At 38.5% G+C, this 19,442-nt stretch overlaps 1 protein-coding gene across 3 annotated transcripts in view; it reads right to left on the bottom strand.

Moving 5' to 3' along the window:
• LOC120073019 (TAF RNA polymerase I subunit A) overlaps positions 1 to 19,442 on the bottom strand; it is a 63,077-nt gene that overhangs the window by 37,980 nt on the left and 5,655 nt on the right. For all 3 annotated transcript variants that reach the window (XM_039025578.2, XM_039025586.2, XM_039025595.2), the window contains 3 exons: positions 18,347 to 18,783; positions 16,048 to 16,226; positions 6,904 to 6,989 (listed from right to left, as the gene is read on the bottom strand). In XM_039025578.2, the coding sequence (XP_038881506.2) occupies positions 6,904 to 6,989; positions 16,048 to 16,226; positions 18,347 to 18,783 (702 nt within the window). The remainder of the gene's footprint in view (positions 1 to 6,903; positions 6,990 to 16,047; positions 16,227 to 18,346; positions 18,784 to 19,442) is intronic.

Here is a 19,442-nt window from a genome sequence, read left to right as displayed (position 1 = left end):
GGGGTAAATTGGACAGGGGATTGAACAGGGGAGGACTCTTCCTCTTCAGCATTTAATGTATGTGTCTCCTCGGTATCCTCTGGCCAGCCACAGCTTTTTAATCGAATATGATGCTTCAACTTCCTTGTCTCTTCAGTGGGGAGTTCATTTACTGCCGCGCGGTAAGGTAATTTGTTTTTCTCCCGAGATGCTGATGGTTTATTCATTGTGGGGCCATGTAGAACTGAAGATGAGGGGTTTATCTCTTTCAAAATAATTGGTTGTTCTTCCAAGGAATTTGAAACGTCAGTTCTTTGGTTTTTTTCCAGAAGAGATGTTTTAGTAGGGTTTATAAATGAGGTGTTTTTAGAATTAAATAGAGTGGTGACTGTTGGAGTTCTCGAAGGAGTGGCTGTTGGGCTTCCCTTGACTTCCTTCTCTCTTTTTAATGAGATTTCTTCATTCTCTTTCCACATGTTCACACCTAACCGGTTCTGGACTTCGGGTAAAGTGGTTTCTGATTGGCCAACCAATTGCTTCGGCAAGCTACCTTCCTCTTTTTCCGGCAAAGATGTCCCCTGTTCTGAATTTTCCGGCAAGTTGACATTGACTTCTTTTGAAAACAGAGGATTCCTTACAAAAAAATTTTGATTTACTGTTGTATCAAGGAAAGACCACTCTTCAGCTGAATTTGGATGGTTTAATCCTTCATCGATCTTAACCTGATTTAGTCTAGCTATGTCAACCGGATTGTGAAGTTCATTTCCTTCCAAAATTCTCATATCTTTTCTTGGAGGATCCAAGAACTCCATGTCCCCAAAGTGTAGAAATATATTTCCTCTGTTTTTTTCTGTTATTTCTATGGTTGCTGGCAAAAAACTACAGATGTTTTTCTTTACCATAATCCTTGCTTCAGCCACATTGAGTAGATTTAGTGTTTCAATTGCAATGGCTTCTAGCCCTCCAAAGTAGGCACCTATTGCTTCAAATGTGTTCTTGCACCAGTAGTTCAGGGGCAGGTTTTTAATGGATAACCACCCTCCATATCCTTTTATTGATCTTGGTCGACTGTGTAGAGAATTGCTCCATCTTTCAAATTTCAGGTGTAAATGCCCAATCTTTTGCCATCTTCCCGGTTGTTCTATTAAGGCTTCCAGCTTTCCTTCTTCCATTTTTAGTAAAGCATACTCTGCTGATAAGGGGTTAATTAAAACATTAGAATTGGACCATACTTTAATTACCTTTGAAACTTCCGACCATTGATTGGATTCAAACAACCTTGAGACTACCCATAGGTTACTGAAATCTTCTTCAAGTACTTCTTGATTCTTCTTTGTCCAATACTTTGCCTTACTTTGTTTTCTGGGAGCCAGAGCTTGAAGAGTGCTTTGTTTTGAATTTGTTATCAAGCTAGCAGGTTGAGGCAGGGTTGGTGATGATGAAGGATGTGCCTTGGGTTTTATACCTCTTACTATATCCGCAAAACTCATGTGAGGCTTTGGTTGATCTTTCAAATAATCATTTTCTTCTTTTAAAATCAGGGATCCTCTCAACATATTAACAAAAGAAAGCCACCCCGAATTAAAGTTACCTAATGGAACATGAATAAAGAGCCGTCCTCTAGTCGCCGGCCAAACCACACATCTTATCAACCACCTTGAAGAAATACGAATTTTTGAGAGCTTCATTACTCCATAAGTGTCTTGACCGTTTTTGACAAAGAAGCTGGAAGTTGGGAGTTTCACAAGGGTAGAGATGTTATCCACAAACCACAAGAGCTGTGGTGTAGATAAAGATAAATATTTCTTAGCTTCTACATCTTCGATGATGAACTTTTCTTCTTGTAAGTAAACACAGAAGTGGGTTTCAATTATCTTGCAGCTAAGGACTTCCAAAGAATCTATGGGAGTGGAGTTAAGGGTCTTGGGTAAGGAGGTTGGGATGGGGTTGAAGTCGGCCACGAGGATTGGGTGTGGAGGAAGGCTTGAGGACAGAAGGGGAGTGGTTAGAGGCTGGTCGGAAAGATGATCGGAAGGAAGAGTTGGCCAATTTAACTAGCTCGAAGATTTAGAATATAATTTAACGAAATCTGATTACTGAATTGATGTCAGCTGATAGAGTTCCTATACAATCATTTTGAGCTATAGAGATGAGATTTTGAGCTACTTTGCTTCATTGTACAAGAAATGACTGGGGCCTAGATCAATCCCCTAGAACATTAGATGGAAACAGGTAACAGCCCTTCAAAATTCTTTCCTCACAGCACCACTTGAAGGAGGAGAAATCCTACATGCTATAAAGGCTATAGGTAAAAATAAAGCACCCGGCCCGACAGATTTACAGTTGAATTTTTCCTGGAATATTGGCAAATGCTCAAGGACATTCTCAAAATGTTCAATGATTTTCATTTAAATGGAAAACTCAATGCATGTATCAAGGAAAACTTTATATGCCTTATTCCAAAGAAAGCTAACTGCCTACATGTCAAAAACTTTCGGCCAATAAGCCTTACTACCTCCTCCTACAAAATTCTCACTAAAGTCCTAGCAGAAAGACTAAAGAAGGTTATGCCAACATTGATCTCCGACTCTTGAAGTGCTTTCATAGGAGGACAAAAAGTTCTTCATCCGGTGCTCATAGCAAACGAGGCCGTAGAAGACTATCAGGCAAAAAAGTAGGGATGGATACTCAAATTGGACATGGAAAAAGTCTTTGATAGAGTAGATTGGAGTTTTCTGGAAAGCATTTTTACTCGTATGGGCTTTCATCCAAAATGGGTAGAATAGATTAGTGGATGCATCCGCAATCCAAAATTTTCAGTTTACATCAATGGAAGACCTAGAGGTCGTATTTTAGCCTCTAGAGGAATCCGTCAAGGGGATCCGCTTTCACCATTTTCATTCCTCATTATTAGTGAGGTCCTTAGTATCCTTATATCACAAATACACAAGAATGGACTGTTTGAAGGCTTTGTGATTGGAAAAGATAAAGTCCACCTTTCCATTTTACAATTTGCAGATGACACCCTCTTGTTTTGCGAATATAATGATACAATGTTGGATTTACTCATAAAAACAGTTGGCTTTTATGAATGGAGCTTGGGGCAGAAAGTAAATGGGGAAAAGTCAGCCCTTTATAGAGTCAACATTGAAGAGTCTAGTTTGTTTTCTACTGCTGCACGTTTGGGTTGCAAGGCTGGAACATTTCCATTCATTTATTTGGGGCTACCTCTAGGGTGATACCCCAAAAAACATGCATTTTGGCAGCCTATAATAGACAAAATTCACTTCAAGCTTGATCGTTGGAAGAGATACAATTTATCTTGAAGGGGCCGATTAACATTTTGTAACGCTGTATTGGCGAACCTTCCAACATACTACATGTTAATCTTCACATGCCCAGCTCGGTTATTGCCGAATTAGAAAGATTAATGTGCAATTTTTTCTAGGAAGGACAAAAAGGCAACAAGATAAATCATCTACAACTTCAAAAGTATTGTCAGATGGTGATCTTGGATAGGAAATCTGAAAAACAGAAACTTGGATTGCTTTTTAAATGGAATTGGCGGTTTATAAAGGAGCCTGATGCATTTTGGCGCAAAATTGTACAAAGTATAGATGGTGTTGATACTTATCATTGGCACACAGCTGCAAAATTTGGATTTAGTCTACACAGCCCATAGGATTAATATTTCAAAAATCTGGAGCAGTTTCAACAATTATGCAGCTTTGGGTAATGGCTTGAAGAAATCTTTTTGGAGTAGTCCTTGGTGCATGAATCGTTCCTTCAAGATAACATTTCCTCTTATATGTCGGGTTGCTTCCACCCCAAATGATAATTTAAATGCTCACTGGGATACAACAACCTCCTCATGGAATTTACTCTTCCATCAACCTCTAAAAGAGGATATTTCAGAATTCCAGCAGCTGTTAAGTAATTTGGAAGGGAAAAGATTATCCCAATCCCCAGGTTCTAGAATTTGGTTGATGCAGGGTATTTTGGGAATTCTTACAAGTTTTTGTCAAATGCAATTTTCATTCATATTTTTACTTCACTTTATTATTTTAGTTTAGGTGTGAACCCACCCTTCCCCCTTGACATTTAAGGGAGGTTAGGTTTAGTTTAGTTAGCTTAGAGGTGATCAAACCCTTACCTCTTGAGTCTATTTAAGGGGAACTTGTCTTCATTTCTCACACAACTAATAAAAATTTTCTTCAAGATTTGCTCCAAGATTTGAGTACTATATCAATTGGTATCAGAGCACCTCGTGGAAGGGATCTGATGGGCGCCAAAAACCCCAAAAACAATTGTTGAATTCTGAGTTTTCTCAATATTTTTCTACATCTTTTTACAAGAGGGAATCTCCCTTATATATACAACAATGTTTGCCAAATATGGGAAAGACCCATAACGGTAAAAAAATGTACATATGGAAAGAATAATACTAAAAAGGATAAATACAAATTACAAGGAATAAAATTCCAAATGGACAAGGGAAGGAGAAGACGCTCCATTTTCACAACAATGATCCAACCCCCAGTGACGTGGAAGCATCTTCTTCCCCCCAAACAACCAATCATCGACTCTCGACTCTTGAGGACTCCATCGGTAACATCAACAACACCATCACCAGTATGCAACAGGCTGTTGAACTCCTCATGACCAAAATAGGTAAATTTTTGGTTAATCAAAACAAAGGCAAGGGAAAAGAAGTAGATTACAGCAGTCAAGAATTTCAAGAAGACAAGGGAATTCAAGACCAACCACCACGAAAACAACCAGGACTGCAAATTGGATTTCATAAAGATCAATATTCAGCAAAATTTCATCCAAGAAGGGCTCCATTTGGAACATATCAAGGTAATTCTGCCCAAATTCCAGATTCCAATCAGTTTTTTCATAACCACCAGCTGATACATCAAGGACCTGTGCATCCTGTCATGGGAACCAAGATTGTCTCTTCTGAAGATAAAGATATTGCCCCATCAGTGGCGGCTCAACAGAGTCAACAAGCACGTCCACTTTCTCCTTTCCAAGAAATCTATCATAACAATCAAGTACCACCCCAAGAAGCACAATACAACAGAAATTATTATCAAGACTCTCATCACTACCCTCAAGCTCAAGGAAATCATTATTGGAGGCAAGATTCCAACCATAAGATGAAGATTGACTTGCCCACTTACAATGGAAGAACGAGTATCGAGCTTTTTCTTGATTGGGTGAAGAACATTGAAAATTTCTTTGACTATATGGGAACCTCGGAGGATAAAAAGGTGAAGTTGGTTAGCCTTAAGCTCAAAAGTGGAGCAACCACATGGTGGGACCAAATCCAATCAAATAGAAGGCTTTAAGGCAAAGCTCCCATCTGCAACTGCCCCAAGATGCTCCGACTGATGGAGAAGAGGTTCTTGCCCATTCACCATGTAAGATTACTTTACAATCAATTTCAACATTGTAAATAGGACATTTGAAATGTATTAGACTACATGAAAGGGTTCCAAAGACTCCGTGCTAGAAACAATTTAGTTGAGAATGAGAATCAACAAATCGCTCGGTATATTGATGGTCTTCACACTGAAATAAGAGAAAAACTCCATCTCCATCCAATTTCCTACCCACCTTCCCTGCTTGGGTCTATTTAAGGGGTGTTAGGTTTAGTTTAGTTAGTTAGTCTAGAGGTAGTTAGTTAGTTTAGGGGTGATCAAACCCTTTCACCTTGGGTCTATTTAAGGGGAACTTGTCTTCATTTCTCACACAATTAATAAAAGTTTTCTTCAAATTTTGATATCATTGGTCTTTGGAATCATCAGGCAAGTTCACTATTAAATCGCTTTCCAAACATTGAATTGCTTCATTTTCAATGGATAAGGTCATTTTTCGGGCTTTATGGAAGTCTAAGACCCTAAAGGAATTAGTACTCTGGTATGGATCATGATTTACGACACCCTCAACTATGCAGCCACGTTACAACATAAGCAGAAAGGTCATTATTTATCTCCTTCCATTTGCTCTCTTTGCTTAGCATCCAGTGAGGACCTACAGCATTTATTTTTTTAATGCCCATTCTCTAGTAAGTGTTGGTGGAAGTTTTTCTCATACTTTAACGTGTCTTGGGTTTTTGAGAATTCTTTTCGAGACAATATTCCACAATTGTTAGGTGGTCCCTCACTTTCACGCAAAACACATGTTTTATGGTCAAATACAATTCAAGTTATATTGTCAGAACTTTGGTTTGAACGGAATGAAAGAATCCTTCATGACAAACCCATTGATTGGTCAGAGCGTTTTGCTTCAGCATGTTCTAGCATCTTCATGGAGTTCATAATCCAAGTTCTTTGTTGATTACTCTACACAAGACATATGCCTCAATTGGAGTGCCTTATTTCTAACACCTAATTATGTTGCTTATATTTTAAATCTCTGTGATGTATTGTCAATGACTTATATGTCCCATTTTGAGGTTATTTTGTAATAGGAAATGATAAGGATGCTAAGATTGTGTCAACCTAGTTGAAATAATCTAGTGCATCTCTTGATCCATAGTTCTTTTGAGTTGTATGACTCTATGTTTCCTTGTAACTTGAGCACTTGTTTCTTTTCATTATATCAATGAAAAGTTTGTTTCCATTTCAAAAAATATATATTTTTTAATAGAATTCTGAGTTAAATTCTTAAAAAAAAAAAAACAAGTTTTTAAAAACTACATTTTTTTAGTTTTCAAGGTTTAGCTTGATTTTAAAAAACATGGGTATAAAATAGATAACAAAGCAAGAAATCTAGAGATGTAAGAGGTGTTTGTAGGCTTAATTTTTAAAAATTAAAAACAAAAAACCAAATGGTTACCAAATGCAACCTTAAATATTCAATTTCAACTACTAAATGCAAAATAGAGATCTAAGGGCTTGGAGCAGATTTTAGTACCTGAAGGGAAGTGCTCCATTTGAATCACGACAGAATTTTTCCATTTCATCGAGTACTTTATCAATTTGACCTCCAATCAACAACAGCTGAAATTTGTGCATCAAGAGGAGAGAGATGAGGATATAGAAGAAATGGGGTGTTTGAACGATCATCTATCTCAGCAAATTACAGAGCACAACACAGAAAAATTTACAAACGCAACAATGAATAAGGTAAGAAAATTTTCAAACCAGCACTTGATTGTTTTATTTTTCATTTTTCCAGTCATTTAATAGAACTATACTGGATAAAGTGTCCAATGTCCTAATCACTAGACTACGGAACCTCTTTCCAGTCATAAGAAAACTATAGACACAAAAGGAAGGTGAAGTTTAGACCTCTTTTCCGAAGTTTACTCTGAAAAGAGGGTCGCACTTACATCGCCTACTCAACCAAATGTGCTATTGCCCATGTACACATAATGAATACATAAACTTCTCGGTCCATGCAGTGCAATTTTTGTATTAGAAACACAGTTCAGAAAAAGAAGGCCACAAATATTGTATCAACACGATCTTCTAGGAATAAAAACAGCATCTCAAGTAAGGCAGTTATTTGTTATACAAGGTAACAGTTTGTTAAGCATATAGTAAATATAGAACTACAGATTAGCCTTACAAGTTAGTTGATTGGTTTGTTAGAGGGAAAAATATCATTGGAGTTTGTTAGCTGTGAGTTGTATTGAGCTTTTCTGAAAGAGATTCCAAAATTATTTTTATTTAGTCAAGCGACATCTCTCATTGCAAAATCAACAGAAAGGCAACACTGGATGCGCCTGCAGTAAACTACCCCCGCGAACAATTTGGGGATTACCTAGTGAACATTTGAAATCCACAAAATTTAGGAAATAGGTCATGTAAAGAGTGCAAAATTCTATATGTTTAAATTAAAAGTGGCTTTGTACAATCAGTTCTTTCAATCCACTTATTTTATCTCATTATAAATACCAAGGTAAGTGTCTATCCTATTGAGAATCAAAAGAACCTTCCATAGAAGAACTTGAGAGACAAAGAGAGCATCTGCTTTTCTAAGATAAGGGGGGAGGGTTCTTCAGCAGGTCACCTTTTTTGGCTCTTTTGTGAAACATTTGGTTTGAGATAACAAAAGGAAAGTGTGGTATGATGAAACTGCACATAATGGCAAACCCAAGAAGGGCAAGTTACAAAAAATTCTTCCAGCTTCTGGAAAGTAATGTAAGGATGTGAGGGGGAGCCAATTAAGCTTTCATTGAGAAAAAAAAAAATATGAAAGAATACAAGAGAACTCAAAAAAAAAATAGCCCACACAAAGAGAGGAGGCAACCTACAAGAAAGGTCTTCAATCAAGTAAGATAAAACAATGAGAATAATTACTAAAAAGATTTCTTACCAAAATTCAGAAAGGAAACATGGAATCTAATGAGGGACCAAACATCAAAAGAGTTGAGCTCCTTTCCTCGAAAGATTCTACTGTCCCTCTCTCTCTAAAGACCCCACAAATCGAGCACACCCTTGCCAAAGAAACTTTCCTTTCTCCCTAAAGCGAGGATGAGTTGGGAACTCTTTGATCACTCCACAATCGCACTATCTAGCCAACTCAAAACCAAACTCCCCCAAAAACAAGACCACACAACATAGGAATAGTCACAACTCCAAAGGATATGATCAAGGCCATCAACAACCCTCAAAAAAATAAAAATTAAAAAATAATGATGTTGATATTTTGAATACTCTGAATTTTTCTTATCTTTTTACAAATGGGTATTGTCCTAATATATACACTGATGACAGCCAACTATGGCAAAGCTAATCAACGGTAATATGAATGGAAATAAGGAAGAAATATTACAGGAAATGAATAAATACTAATTACAAAAAATATTCCAAAGGGAGAAGACTTTCTATATTCAACAAATGATAATAAAATAAAACCTTTTACACATAATACAACACCACGACCTCTTCAAAGTAGGCATTTTCCTCAATACCTGTCCAAGGTCTTTACCCTACGTCCCTACCTGGAGAACCTAGTGAAGCATATGGTCCAATAGAAGGCTCTAATGAAGTATAGCCACTGTTGAAATTACGGTTTTGCACTCTAAGGGCAATATTGTCTTTTTCATTGTACCCTAGGGTTTCCCTTTTATCTATTTAAGCTGTTGGTCTGTTGTATTTCTTTCTTTCAGTTTTCCAATAAGAATTCCCTTATCCCGTGGTTTTTCTCCCTAATTAGGGTTTTCCACGTAAAATCTTGGTGTGCTATTTTTCCTTTCCCTACTCTATTTTTCACCATGGTATCAGAGGATGGAGACGAAATCCTGGCCACTATTGAGGAAAATCCAACAGGAGAATCCCAAACCAATAACCCAAATATAATCAGTATTATCCAAAAAGCCATTGACAGGTACTTCCAAACTCTTCTTCCCCACTTTCGTGAAGACTAGCCGTCGTCGCCCTGGGAACTTCTATAGTAAATGGACTATACAGAATTGTGATCAGTCAAATATTGCAAAGCCCCGCAAAATTTCCTGTAAATTCTTAAGTCTTTTTTTGAATACCCACTCATTTCACCTGTCGGTTGTACATCGACTTGTCGGGAAACTCGAAACTCTCCCACAAGCATACATCCCTACTTCTTTGGTTCCAAGTCTCTCCTCGGAAAGTCAGGCGAAGGAAAACCTCATATTAATCTTAGAAAAGAGATGCTTCTTTCTCATGTTCATTGACGGAAGTCTTTGGCTAACCATTTCAATTCTTCGCTGCAATCGCTTCGATCCACCCCCTCGGTGAAAACCCGTAAGTGGGGCATTTTGCTCGTTACTGTCCCATCCCAATGTTTAGACGGACAAAGAATTGTCAACAAAAGAAGAAGCAGATAAGAGAGCAAGATTCGTAGAGCTTACAGCTTAATAAAGACTACTTGCAGGCTTACTCCTAGTATCTGTGGCGGTTTACTATAAACGCCTATGTTCTTCTTTAGATCCCTTGTTTCACTCCGAGGGGCGAAATCGAAGAAATTCTGAGTTCATGCCACGACAATCTATATGGAAGAAAGATGGCCAACGTTGTGACATCTTAGCCAGAGAAGAGCAACAGCCTTTTGGTATGTATTGCCCCCTAACTATAGATCAGATCCACCGGACGAGAAACCCAATTCCACACCGTCGATACAGACAGATATGTGAGTTGATCGATAGAGGTTCCCTATATTGGAGAGTGGAAGGGGAAGTCTCTAATTTTTTGGTACATCATATTCATGCATTTACGATTCATGTAACGGTACGCTCCCCTTTCTTTTCCAAGTGGGCTTTGTGCCACGCCACTTCGGAGAGGGTTCCGAAGGAATATCTTCTTCTGTTAAGCGAAATCGATGTTCCATCTCTCGACTGGCAAACCAACCCTCCTCCAAGAAGAATTGTGCTATGCCCCCCCGAAGGGAAAAACAGACGGCAGAAAGCAATCCCTTCCAACCGGCCGACTCCTTCGCAGACGAACTGACCAGCTGCCCGACCCAGCAATCAACGACCAGCAAACCAACATCTTCTCGTCTGGTCCAGCTGCGCGTAGATGAAGACGACCAGCCCAATAACCCAGACGGTCGCGCACAATGAAATCCGGCCAACCGATCTCAGATGCTACCGACCGACGCCGACCAGCCCCGATCTGCTATACCCAGCGCCAACCGGTTCAGATCCGTGATGCCCAGTGCCGATCCGTCCAGTTCCCGTCCGTTGGGTTTGCCGCCGGTCTTCTCCTCTCAGATCGGCGTCTCATCTCAACCTCTGCCGCACCAAAGGACAGATGGAAGAAGTATGGGTATTTTCCAGCCGAGTATGAACAACCGAATAAGGCAGTTTTCGCCGATCATGGATGAGTTTGGAGGGGGTGAGTCTTCATCATACCACCAAGACCAAGGAAATATAATCCAAGATCAAGTTATCCAGTTGCAGTTGCAGATTAAACGACAGAACGAGATGTTTCAGCAGCAACTTGCTACTATTGGGGAAGCCCTAGGATCGACATCCAAGATCCAACCAGATCTAAATCCATACCTGAAAACTCGGTAGCTTCGTTCCCTACTTACCCCTCAAATTTATGTTATAGAACTATAGGCAATTCTTCTGGAATTATTATAGGAGAAAAGTTGAATGGTGATAATTACTTTTCTTGGTCCCAATCTATTAAATGGCCCTTGAGGGTCGTCACAAATTTGGATATCTGACAGATGAAATACCAAAACCAAGGAGTGGTGATCCCCAAGAGCGAATGTGGAAAGGAGAGGATTTTTTGTTGAGATCGATTTTGATTGGAAGTATGGAACCTCAGATTGGAAAACCTTTATTGTATGCAGCTACAACCCGTGATATTTGGGAGGCAGCCCAAAAACTCTACTCCAGGAGAGAGAATGCCTCTCAATTATATACTCTACGTAAGCAGGTCCATGAATGTAAACAGGGAACAATGGACGTTACTGCTTACTTTAACAAGTTGTCTCTGTTGTGGCAAGAGATGGATTTGTGTCGTGAAATGATTTGGAACTGTCCTTGTGGAGGAGAGTTACATTATCAGCCTGAAGAAACGGATCGTGTGTATGACTTTCTTACAGGACTCAACTCTAAATTTGATACAGTGCGAAGTCGTATATTGGGGACCAGACCTATATCATCCCCAATGGAAGTCTATTCTGAAGTTTTCCTGGAGGAAGATAGGTCGAGGGCCATGAACAATACACCTGTAACACCAACAGATTCCACTGCTTTCAAAACATCAGGCCCTGTTTAAGATAAGCAGAACGATAAGCCGCCCCCAGTGTGTAAACATTGCAAAAAACCATGGCACACGAAAGATCAATGCTGGAAACTTCACAGCTGACCGCCAAATGGTAAGAAATGACAGCCAAGTCGGGCTCTTGTAGGTGAATCTGTTACTGGAGATACTCAGACTCAGAATCAAGAAACTACTCAAAGCACTACTACTATAGTAGGTGTAAGTGCAATCGCCCATACAGGTACTTTTCACTCCTTTGGCCTTGTGAGTATAACTGGTAATAAACCGTGGATATTAGACTCAGAAGCCACAGATCACTTAATTGGCTCCTTTGATCAATTCTTATCTTATCAACCTGGTGTCGGAAATGAAAGAATCAGAATTGCAGATGGGTCCTTTGCCCCGTTGCTGGAAAAAGGACGGGTTGTTGGCTTAATACTCCAAGATGTGTTGCATGTGCCAAAAGTGTCTTACAATCTGTTATCTATCAGTAAACTTACAAGAGATTTGAAGTGTCATGTTATCTTCTCACCTGATGATGTTGTTTTTCAGGATTTGAACTCAGGGATGACGATTGGCACTGCCCGGCATGACAGGGGACTCTATTTCCTCACTGAAGAAGCTTCCTTTAGGATATGTGATAGGACTAGTTTGTTTTCTTCTCATTTTTCTGTTTCTAAAACTGATTATATGTTATGGCATTATTACCTTGGCCATCCTAATTTCCAGTATATAAATTATTTGTTCCCTCATCTTTTTCGCAACATTAATATTTCTAAATTGAAATGCGATGTGTGTGTCCAGGCCAAACAGCCTCGTGTTTCTTTCTCTTCTTAGCCTTATAAGCCCTCTAAACCGTTTACTCTATTCCATAGCGATGTCTGGGGTCCTTCACCAGTCACTACCATAACTGGGAAGCGTTGGTTTGTAACCTTTATTGACGATCATACTCGACTAACCTGGGTTTTTCTTCTGACAGATAAATCAGAAGTCACTTCAGTTTTCCAACAATTTTACAATTCTATAGAAACCCAGTTCAACGCCAAAATTGCTATTCTTCGGAGTGATAACGGTCAAGAATACCTTAATAACGCCTTACACGAATTCCTAGTCTCGAAAAGTGTTGTCCATCAGAGTTCCTGTGCGTACACTCCTCAACAAAATGGAGTGGTTGAACAGAAAAACCGTCACCTTGCTGAAGTTGCCCGCTCACTTATGTTGTCAACTTCCCTTCCCTCTTATTTGTGGAGTAATGCTATCTTGACAGCAGCCCATCTAATAAACCGCATGCCATCCCGGGTCCTAAAATTCCAAACCCCCTTAGATTTCTTCAAAGAGTCTTACCCAAATTCCAGACTTTTTTTTGATGTACCCCTTCGTGTCTTTGGCTGTGTGGTGTTCGTCCATACACACGGACCTAACCGTACCAAGTTTACCCCTCGGGCACAAAAATGCATTTTTGTAGGGTACCCACTACATCAACGTGGGTACAAGTGTTATCATCCCCCTTCCAGAAAATACTTTGTCTCTATGGATGTGACATTCTTTAAAGATCATCCATTCTTTCCCAATAGTTCTCTTCAGGGGGAGCATTCCAGTGAAGAAACCAATTGGGGTCCTAGTCTTTCTGCCTTATTTGAATCTGAACCCATCCTTGATGTCAGTATCAGTACAATGCACCTATCCTCCCAACCAAACAAGTTCCTTGGATCACATACTATAGGAAGAATCTCGGAAGGAAATAGCGCCGCCTGTTATCTCTCCGGCTCCAGTTCATGAGTCTGAACAGAGATCCAAGTACTAGTAGTCCTATCCCTGATCATGATAATAAATGTGATAAAACTTATGCTTGTGTTGAAAATGTTGAGAGCAAAGGCAGGAAAGATAATGACAGTAAAGATGTGATTGAGGTCAATGATGGTGCAGAGACAGATGATTGTGTGACTCTTGAGAATATGGTAGAACCTGGAAAAGAAGCATCTCTTATTCCCGCTGAAAAAATTGTTGAGATTGGGAAAATAACAGAACTGGAGGGAGAATGCAGTATGTCAGAAGAAAGTTAAGACAGAGATGAATCATTTAATCTTCCGATTGCTATAAGAAAAGGTACTAGATCATGTACTAAATATCCGTTGCAGAGTTACTTTTCCTATAGTAATTTGTCACCTGAGTTCAAGGCCCTCACTACAAACCTAGACACAGTGGTGATACCAAACAGTATACACATAGCGTTGGAAAGTCCTGAATGGAAAGCCGCAGTTATGGAAGAAATGAGAGCTCTCGAGAGAAATCATACGTGGGATCAAGTCAATCTTCCAAGTGGTCATAAAGCAGTCGGATATAAATGGGTGTTCACAATAAAGTATAAGCCCGATGGAACTGTTGACAGATACAAAGCCAGATTAGTTGCCAGGGGTTTTACTCAGACTTTTGTGGTTGATTATTCCGAGACTTTTTCGCCAATTGCAAAGCTAAACACTGTTCGGGTCCTCCTTTCTGTTGCAATTAATAAGGATTGGCCCATTCACCAACTTGATGTGAAGAATGTCTCTCTTAATGGAGAATTGGAAGAAGAAGTCTATATGAGTCCTCCCCCAGGATTCGAGAAACAGTTTAATCACCGAGTTTGCAGATTAAGAAAGTCCTTATATGGGCTAAAACAGTCACCAAGGACTTGGTTTGGCAGATTTACTATGTTTGTAAAGTCGCAAGGATATAAACAGGGTCATTCTGATCATACTCTATTTACTAAAAGGTCAGTATCTGGGAAAATTGCCGTTTTGATTGTTTATGTTGATGACATTGTTATTTCAGGCGATGATATCTCATAGATTGACCGATTGAAGGCAAAGATGGTTGAGGAATTCGAGATCAAGGACCTTGGAAAACTAAGATACTTCCTTGGAATGGAAGTAGCTCAATCGAGATAAGGAATTTCAGTTTCCCAACGGAAGTATACACTGGACTTGCTTAAGGAAACAGGTATGACGGGTTGCAAACCAGTTGATACCCCTAAAGAAGCAAATGCAAAGTTAAGTAATATGAGTAAAGGTGTTCCAGTGAGCAAAGAAAGATATCAACGACTTGTTGGGAAATTAATATATCTATCTCATACTAGACCCGACATCTCTTATGCAATGAGTATGGTAAATCAGTTCATGCAGTCTCCATACGAAGAATACATGAGGGCAGTATAGCGCATTTTGAGATATCTGAAAACCTCTCCAAGGAAAGGCTTGATGTTCAAGAAAACTGAAAAGCGATGCATCGAAGCTTACACCGATGCTGATTGGGCAGGATCTGTAGTAAACAGAAAATCGACATCAGGGTATTGTACTTTTGGGTGGGGCAACCTTGTTACATGGAGAAGCAAAAAGCAAGGTGTCGTTACCAGAAGTAATGCCGAGGTAGAATACAGGGCCATGAGTCTAGGAATATGTGAAGAGATCTGGCTTGAAAAAGTTTTGAAAGACCTTGATCAAGAGCATACCGATCCAATGAAACTCTACTGTGACAATAAAGCAGCTATAAAAACAACAAATAACCCTGTTCAACATGACATAACCAAGCATGTGGAGATTGATCGGCATTTTATCAAGAAAAGACTTGATAGTGGCAACATTTGTGTTCCTTATATTCCTTCCAGTCAACAGATTGCAAATGTCTTAACAAAGGGACTACCCAGACAGTTGTTTGACGCATGTGTGAGCAAGTTGGGTCTTATTGACATCTACGCCCCAACTTGAGGGGGAGTGTTGAAATTAGGGTTTTGCACTCTAAGGGCAATATTGTCTTTTTCATTGTACCCTAGGGTTTCCCTTTTTTCTATTTAAGTTGTTGGTCTGTTGTATTTCTTTGTATCAGTTTTCCAATAAGAATTCCCTTATCCTGTGGTTTTTCTCCCTAATTAGGGTTTTCCACGTAAAATCTTGGTGTGCTATTTTTCCTTTCCCTACTCTATTTTTCATCAGCCACAAAATATTCTTTTCCTTTCTAAAAGAATGACGGGTGATAATAAGAGAGTGTGTGCACCTCACCTAGAAGAATCAGCAGCCATCCAAGCAAAATGGCAGCATTGAGTGTAGTTATAAGAACTGTGTTATTGTGCAGGGAAATTAATCAGCAATCTGCCCACAGAACTTCCAAGTGATGGATGGATTCAAAGTTGCTAAGCATTGGCGGGATATTGGGATATGAATGTAATTAGTTTTCATGTTAAAACTTGTGGAGAAGTTAACGTCGCCTTCACTCATATATATCAAATATTGAGAATAGTAGTCTGATGTGTGTAGAAGATATCAAATATTATGAAAGAATCATCTAAATGGAATACAGCTTTGAAGACTTAGGTTTGCTTTACCTGTATAAGAGGAAGTAAGGCAACTAATATTGGAGGATTTGAGTTAAGAGCAAGGTCTAGATGCTTCACTGCATCCTTATAATAGTCATTCAGAAATTCGCCACATAAACTAATGGCATTCTCCCAACTCTCAATGGAAGATGGCAAATGTAGAGGCAACAATATTGGATCCAAGCCCTCTGTGGCACCACATACAAAAAGGACAAATATGGTTAACTTGATAATCATGAACCCATCAACTTACATTTTCAAAGAATTATATATATATATATATATATATATTCGAGAGTAGATGTCAGCTTAGGGATGTTTTTGTTGTAATGTACAGAAGATCACATTTGTTAATAATTGCTTTCTTTTGTAGCTTATAAATGATCAAAGATCAAAATAACAAAATAAGATGATGATGCATTTTTGGTCCCTAGGGTTTGAAAATGCTTATATGGTCCCTGAATTAGTTTGACCGATAGTTAACTAACGGAAAAACAACATGGCGATGTTGAAAAACAACATGGCAATGTTGAGTTAGCAAATGTTATCTTAGGTGGTGGTAATTTTTACTAATTTTATAATATTTTTCTGGGTGAGGTGAATTGTTCTTTCTTTCTTTCCCTTCCCCCCTACCTTTTCTCTCCCCTCCATCCCTCCTCTGGAATCCAGCTCTTCACAAGTGAAGATCTCTCTCACATGCTCATTTAGTCATTTCTGACCAATTCATCCCAATACCCCACTTTCCTTGTCCTAGACGACTTCTTTAGCTTCTTAGTACGAGACCTTCCATTATTGTGTCCAATCTAAACTTCTAGTCACATTTCTTTAGCTAGACTGTTCCCCATTAACTTGATCTTCAGTGGATTTCTTAATGTTGCCCAGTGTGGATTCTTTTCATTTTTTCTTGATCAGCATTTCCTAATAAGATTTTTTCCGGATAGGATTCAACTTAAATCCCAAAAGATATGAAGAAACCCTGATGACTTTGGGGTTCTACTCTTTTTCCTTCACTCACCAAAACCCTAGCTCTACCTACCTTCACCCCTTTTCCCACTTCCTATCTCAATCTTAGAATCAACCTCCATTTGCAGTGCCTCATTGCTTATTCAATCCCAAAGTTGTGTATGTGAATCTGCCTCTTCTTCTTCGATTTGTTTTGTCAATTGCATTCAAATGAATGCTTAAACTTTTATTTTATCTGTCAATGTATATATTTTGGCTTTTGCTGTTTAATGGGCTTTCGGTGATTTGTATCTACTTCGCTTGGATTGCTTGTAAAAGTGCTGGGTGAGTTCGTTCCTCTTTGTTTATTTGTTGATTTATTGATGTTGTTTCTTTTTTCAGGAAAATTTGTTCCTGTAAGTGTGTTTGAAGGTTGGGTTTGCTTTGAGCCAATCATAATTTATAGTTGTTGATTTTGGATCGGGTTGTTTTTTAATCTACTTTTACTGTTGAAATTAGCTCATAAATGAGTGTTCTGTAATATCTGCTTGGGCCTGAACTGGCCGGAAAATGAGCAAGTCTCTAGAGAACTTCTCTCTCTTGTAACCAAAGAACTTGGTTTTAGAGGAGAGATGGAGGGAGAGAGTAAGGAGAAGGGAAGAGACGAGGAGGGAAAAAAATCCACCCCATCCAGAAAAATAATTTAAAATTAGTAAAAATTGCACTTGACTTGAACTAGTCAACTCAACATGTCATGCCCCTTTTCTTCCGTTAATCAACTAAATTAACTCACCATTTAAAAGCATTTTTCAATCTTTAGGGAAAGTGTCAGTTTTTCAACTCCCGGGACCAAATAAACTTTAACTTCAAACTTCAAGGATCAAAATTGCATTTTTCCCCAAGAAAAACACGTGCGCGTGTGTATATATAGTTATAAACTAAATTGTTAGCAATACTGTGTGTGTATATATATATATAGTAACAGCAAGACTCATGGCTTCTGCTTGGTGTTATCTTTCTACGACTTTTCATATTGCTTTTTTCAAGGCTTTTGTCTATATTGGGTTGTGGATGCTTATATTCCTATTGTTGTTTTTCTTTTTCCTCTTTTTATTTTTGTTTCCTTGTAATTTTGAGCATTAGTTTTTTTCACTGTATCAATGAAAAGTTAGGTTTCTTAAAGAAAATAAATAATAATAAAATAAAATAAAATAAAAAGTTCAAACACTTTCACATGCTTGGCAACCTAGATAAATGATTGAATGAATAGCACAAAAATTTCCTTCAAAATGAGAAATCTAATTATGGGTGGCACGATATCCAGAGACGGCTCAATAATCCTACAATCGCGTAATTCCAAACTTACCAAGAGCAGAGAAAATTGAAACATAGTGCTGATAGCCTCCATTATCTGAGAAAGAAGCTTCATTTTCATCTTTTTCAGCAGAACGAACACAAAAATCTTGTGCCACAAAGTTCTGAGGATGGTTTTCCATTTTTATGTTATGATCAACATCTGAAGAAGCTTCATTGTGTCCTTCACTATCAACATTAATTACTTTATCATTCATGATAGAAGTCTCTGTGTTACTCCGACATGAGGCACCATCTCCATGAGAGTTGCTGACGGAACACTTATCTGAGTTCAAAATCATCCTATCTAATTGAATTGGGGAGTGAAACTGGAGAGAGTCCCTCCACTGAATCTCTTCTGGAATGGTAGAGAACCACAGCTGCCGAAATGTCAACCCTATAATCATATTTGACATTGGATCATTCACAGATTCAGGCATTTGCATTAGGCTGACAAAAGAAAATTAGCACAATTAGTTTGACTAAAGTCATTCATTTCTGATTCTTCCTTAACATCCACCAATACGTTATTATATAAGCCAACTCTAGATAATTTGTAACTCCAATTATGTTTGAGGGGTTGTTAAAGGAAACAAAGTTTTTCATTGATATAATGGAAAAAGACTAATGCTCAAAATTACAATAAACAGGGGGGAGGGGGGCTGGGGTTTAGCATTTCAATTGAGATAAAGACCAGAACAAAAATAATCATTCTATGGGTACAAAGTATTTTGAAAACTGCTCTGCATCCTTTCGAACCAAATATCTGTTATAAATGGTTTTCACTACTATAGACCACAAAATCTTCGTTGCTAATGAAAGACCAACAGGAAACTGGAGAATATTTTCCTTGAAAATGTTAAAAACAGCCCACTCATCTTATAAATAAAGGCAGAAAACGGAAGGAAGGAATGAAATATGTGATGTGATGCAATGAACATGCCAAAAATCTATGCTGATCCCACTTCCAAAGTTGGAAATAACTAGAATGAACAGATACACAGTTGACAGTTCAACCATTCATTAAGTCATAAAGTTGGAAACATCTCCAAGTGGACAAATGATAGGCTAATAACTAATATGGTTTCAATATCCATTTCGGTTAAACG

The sequence above is a fragment of the Benincasa hispida genome, chromosome 1, assembly GCF_027475165.1.
Source record: "Benincasa hispida cultivar pf3 chromosome 1, pf3_genome.v1.1, whole genome shotgun sequence".
Lineage (NCBI taxonomy): Eukaryota > Viridiplantae > Streptophyta > Magnoliopsida > Cucurbitales > Cucurbitaceae > Benincasa > Benincasa hispida.
The sequence above is the reverse complement of the archived record's forward strand: the minus strand, read 5'-3'. Positions and strand labels throughout refer to the sequence as shown.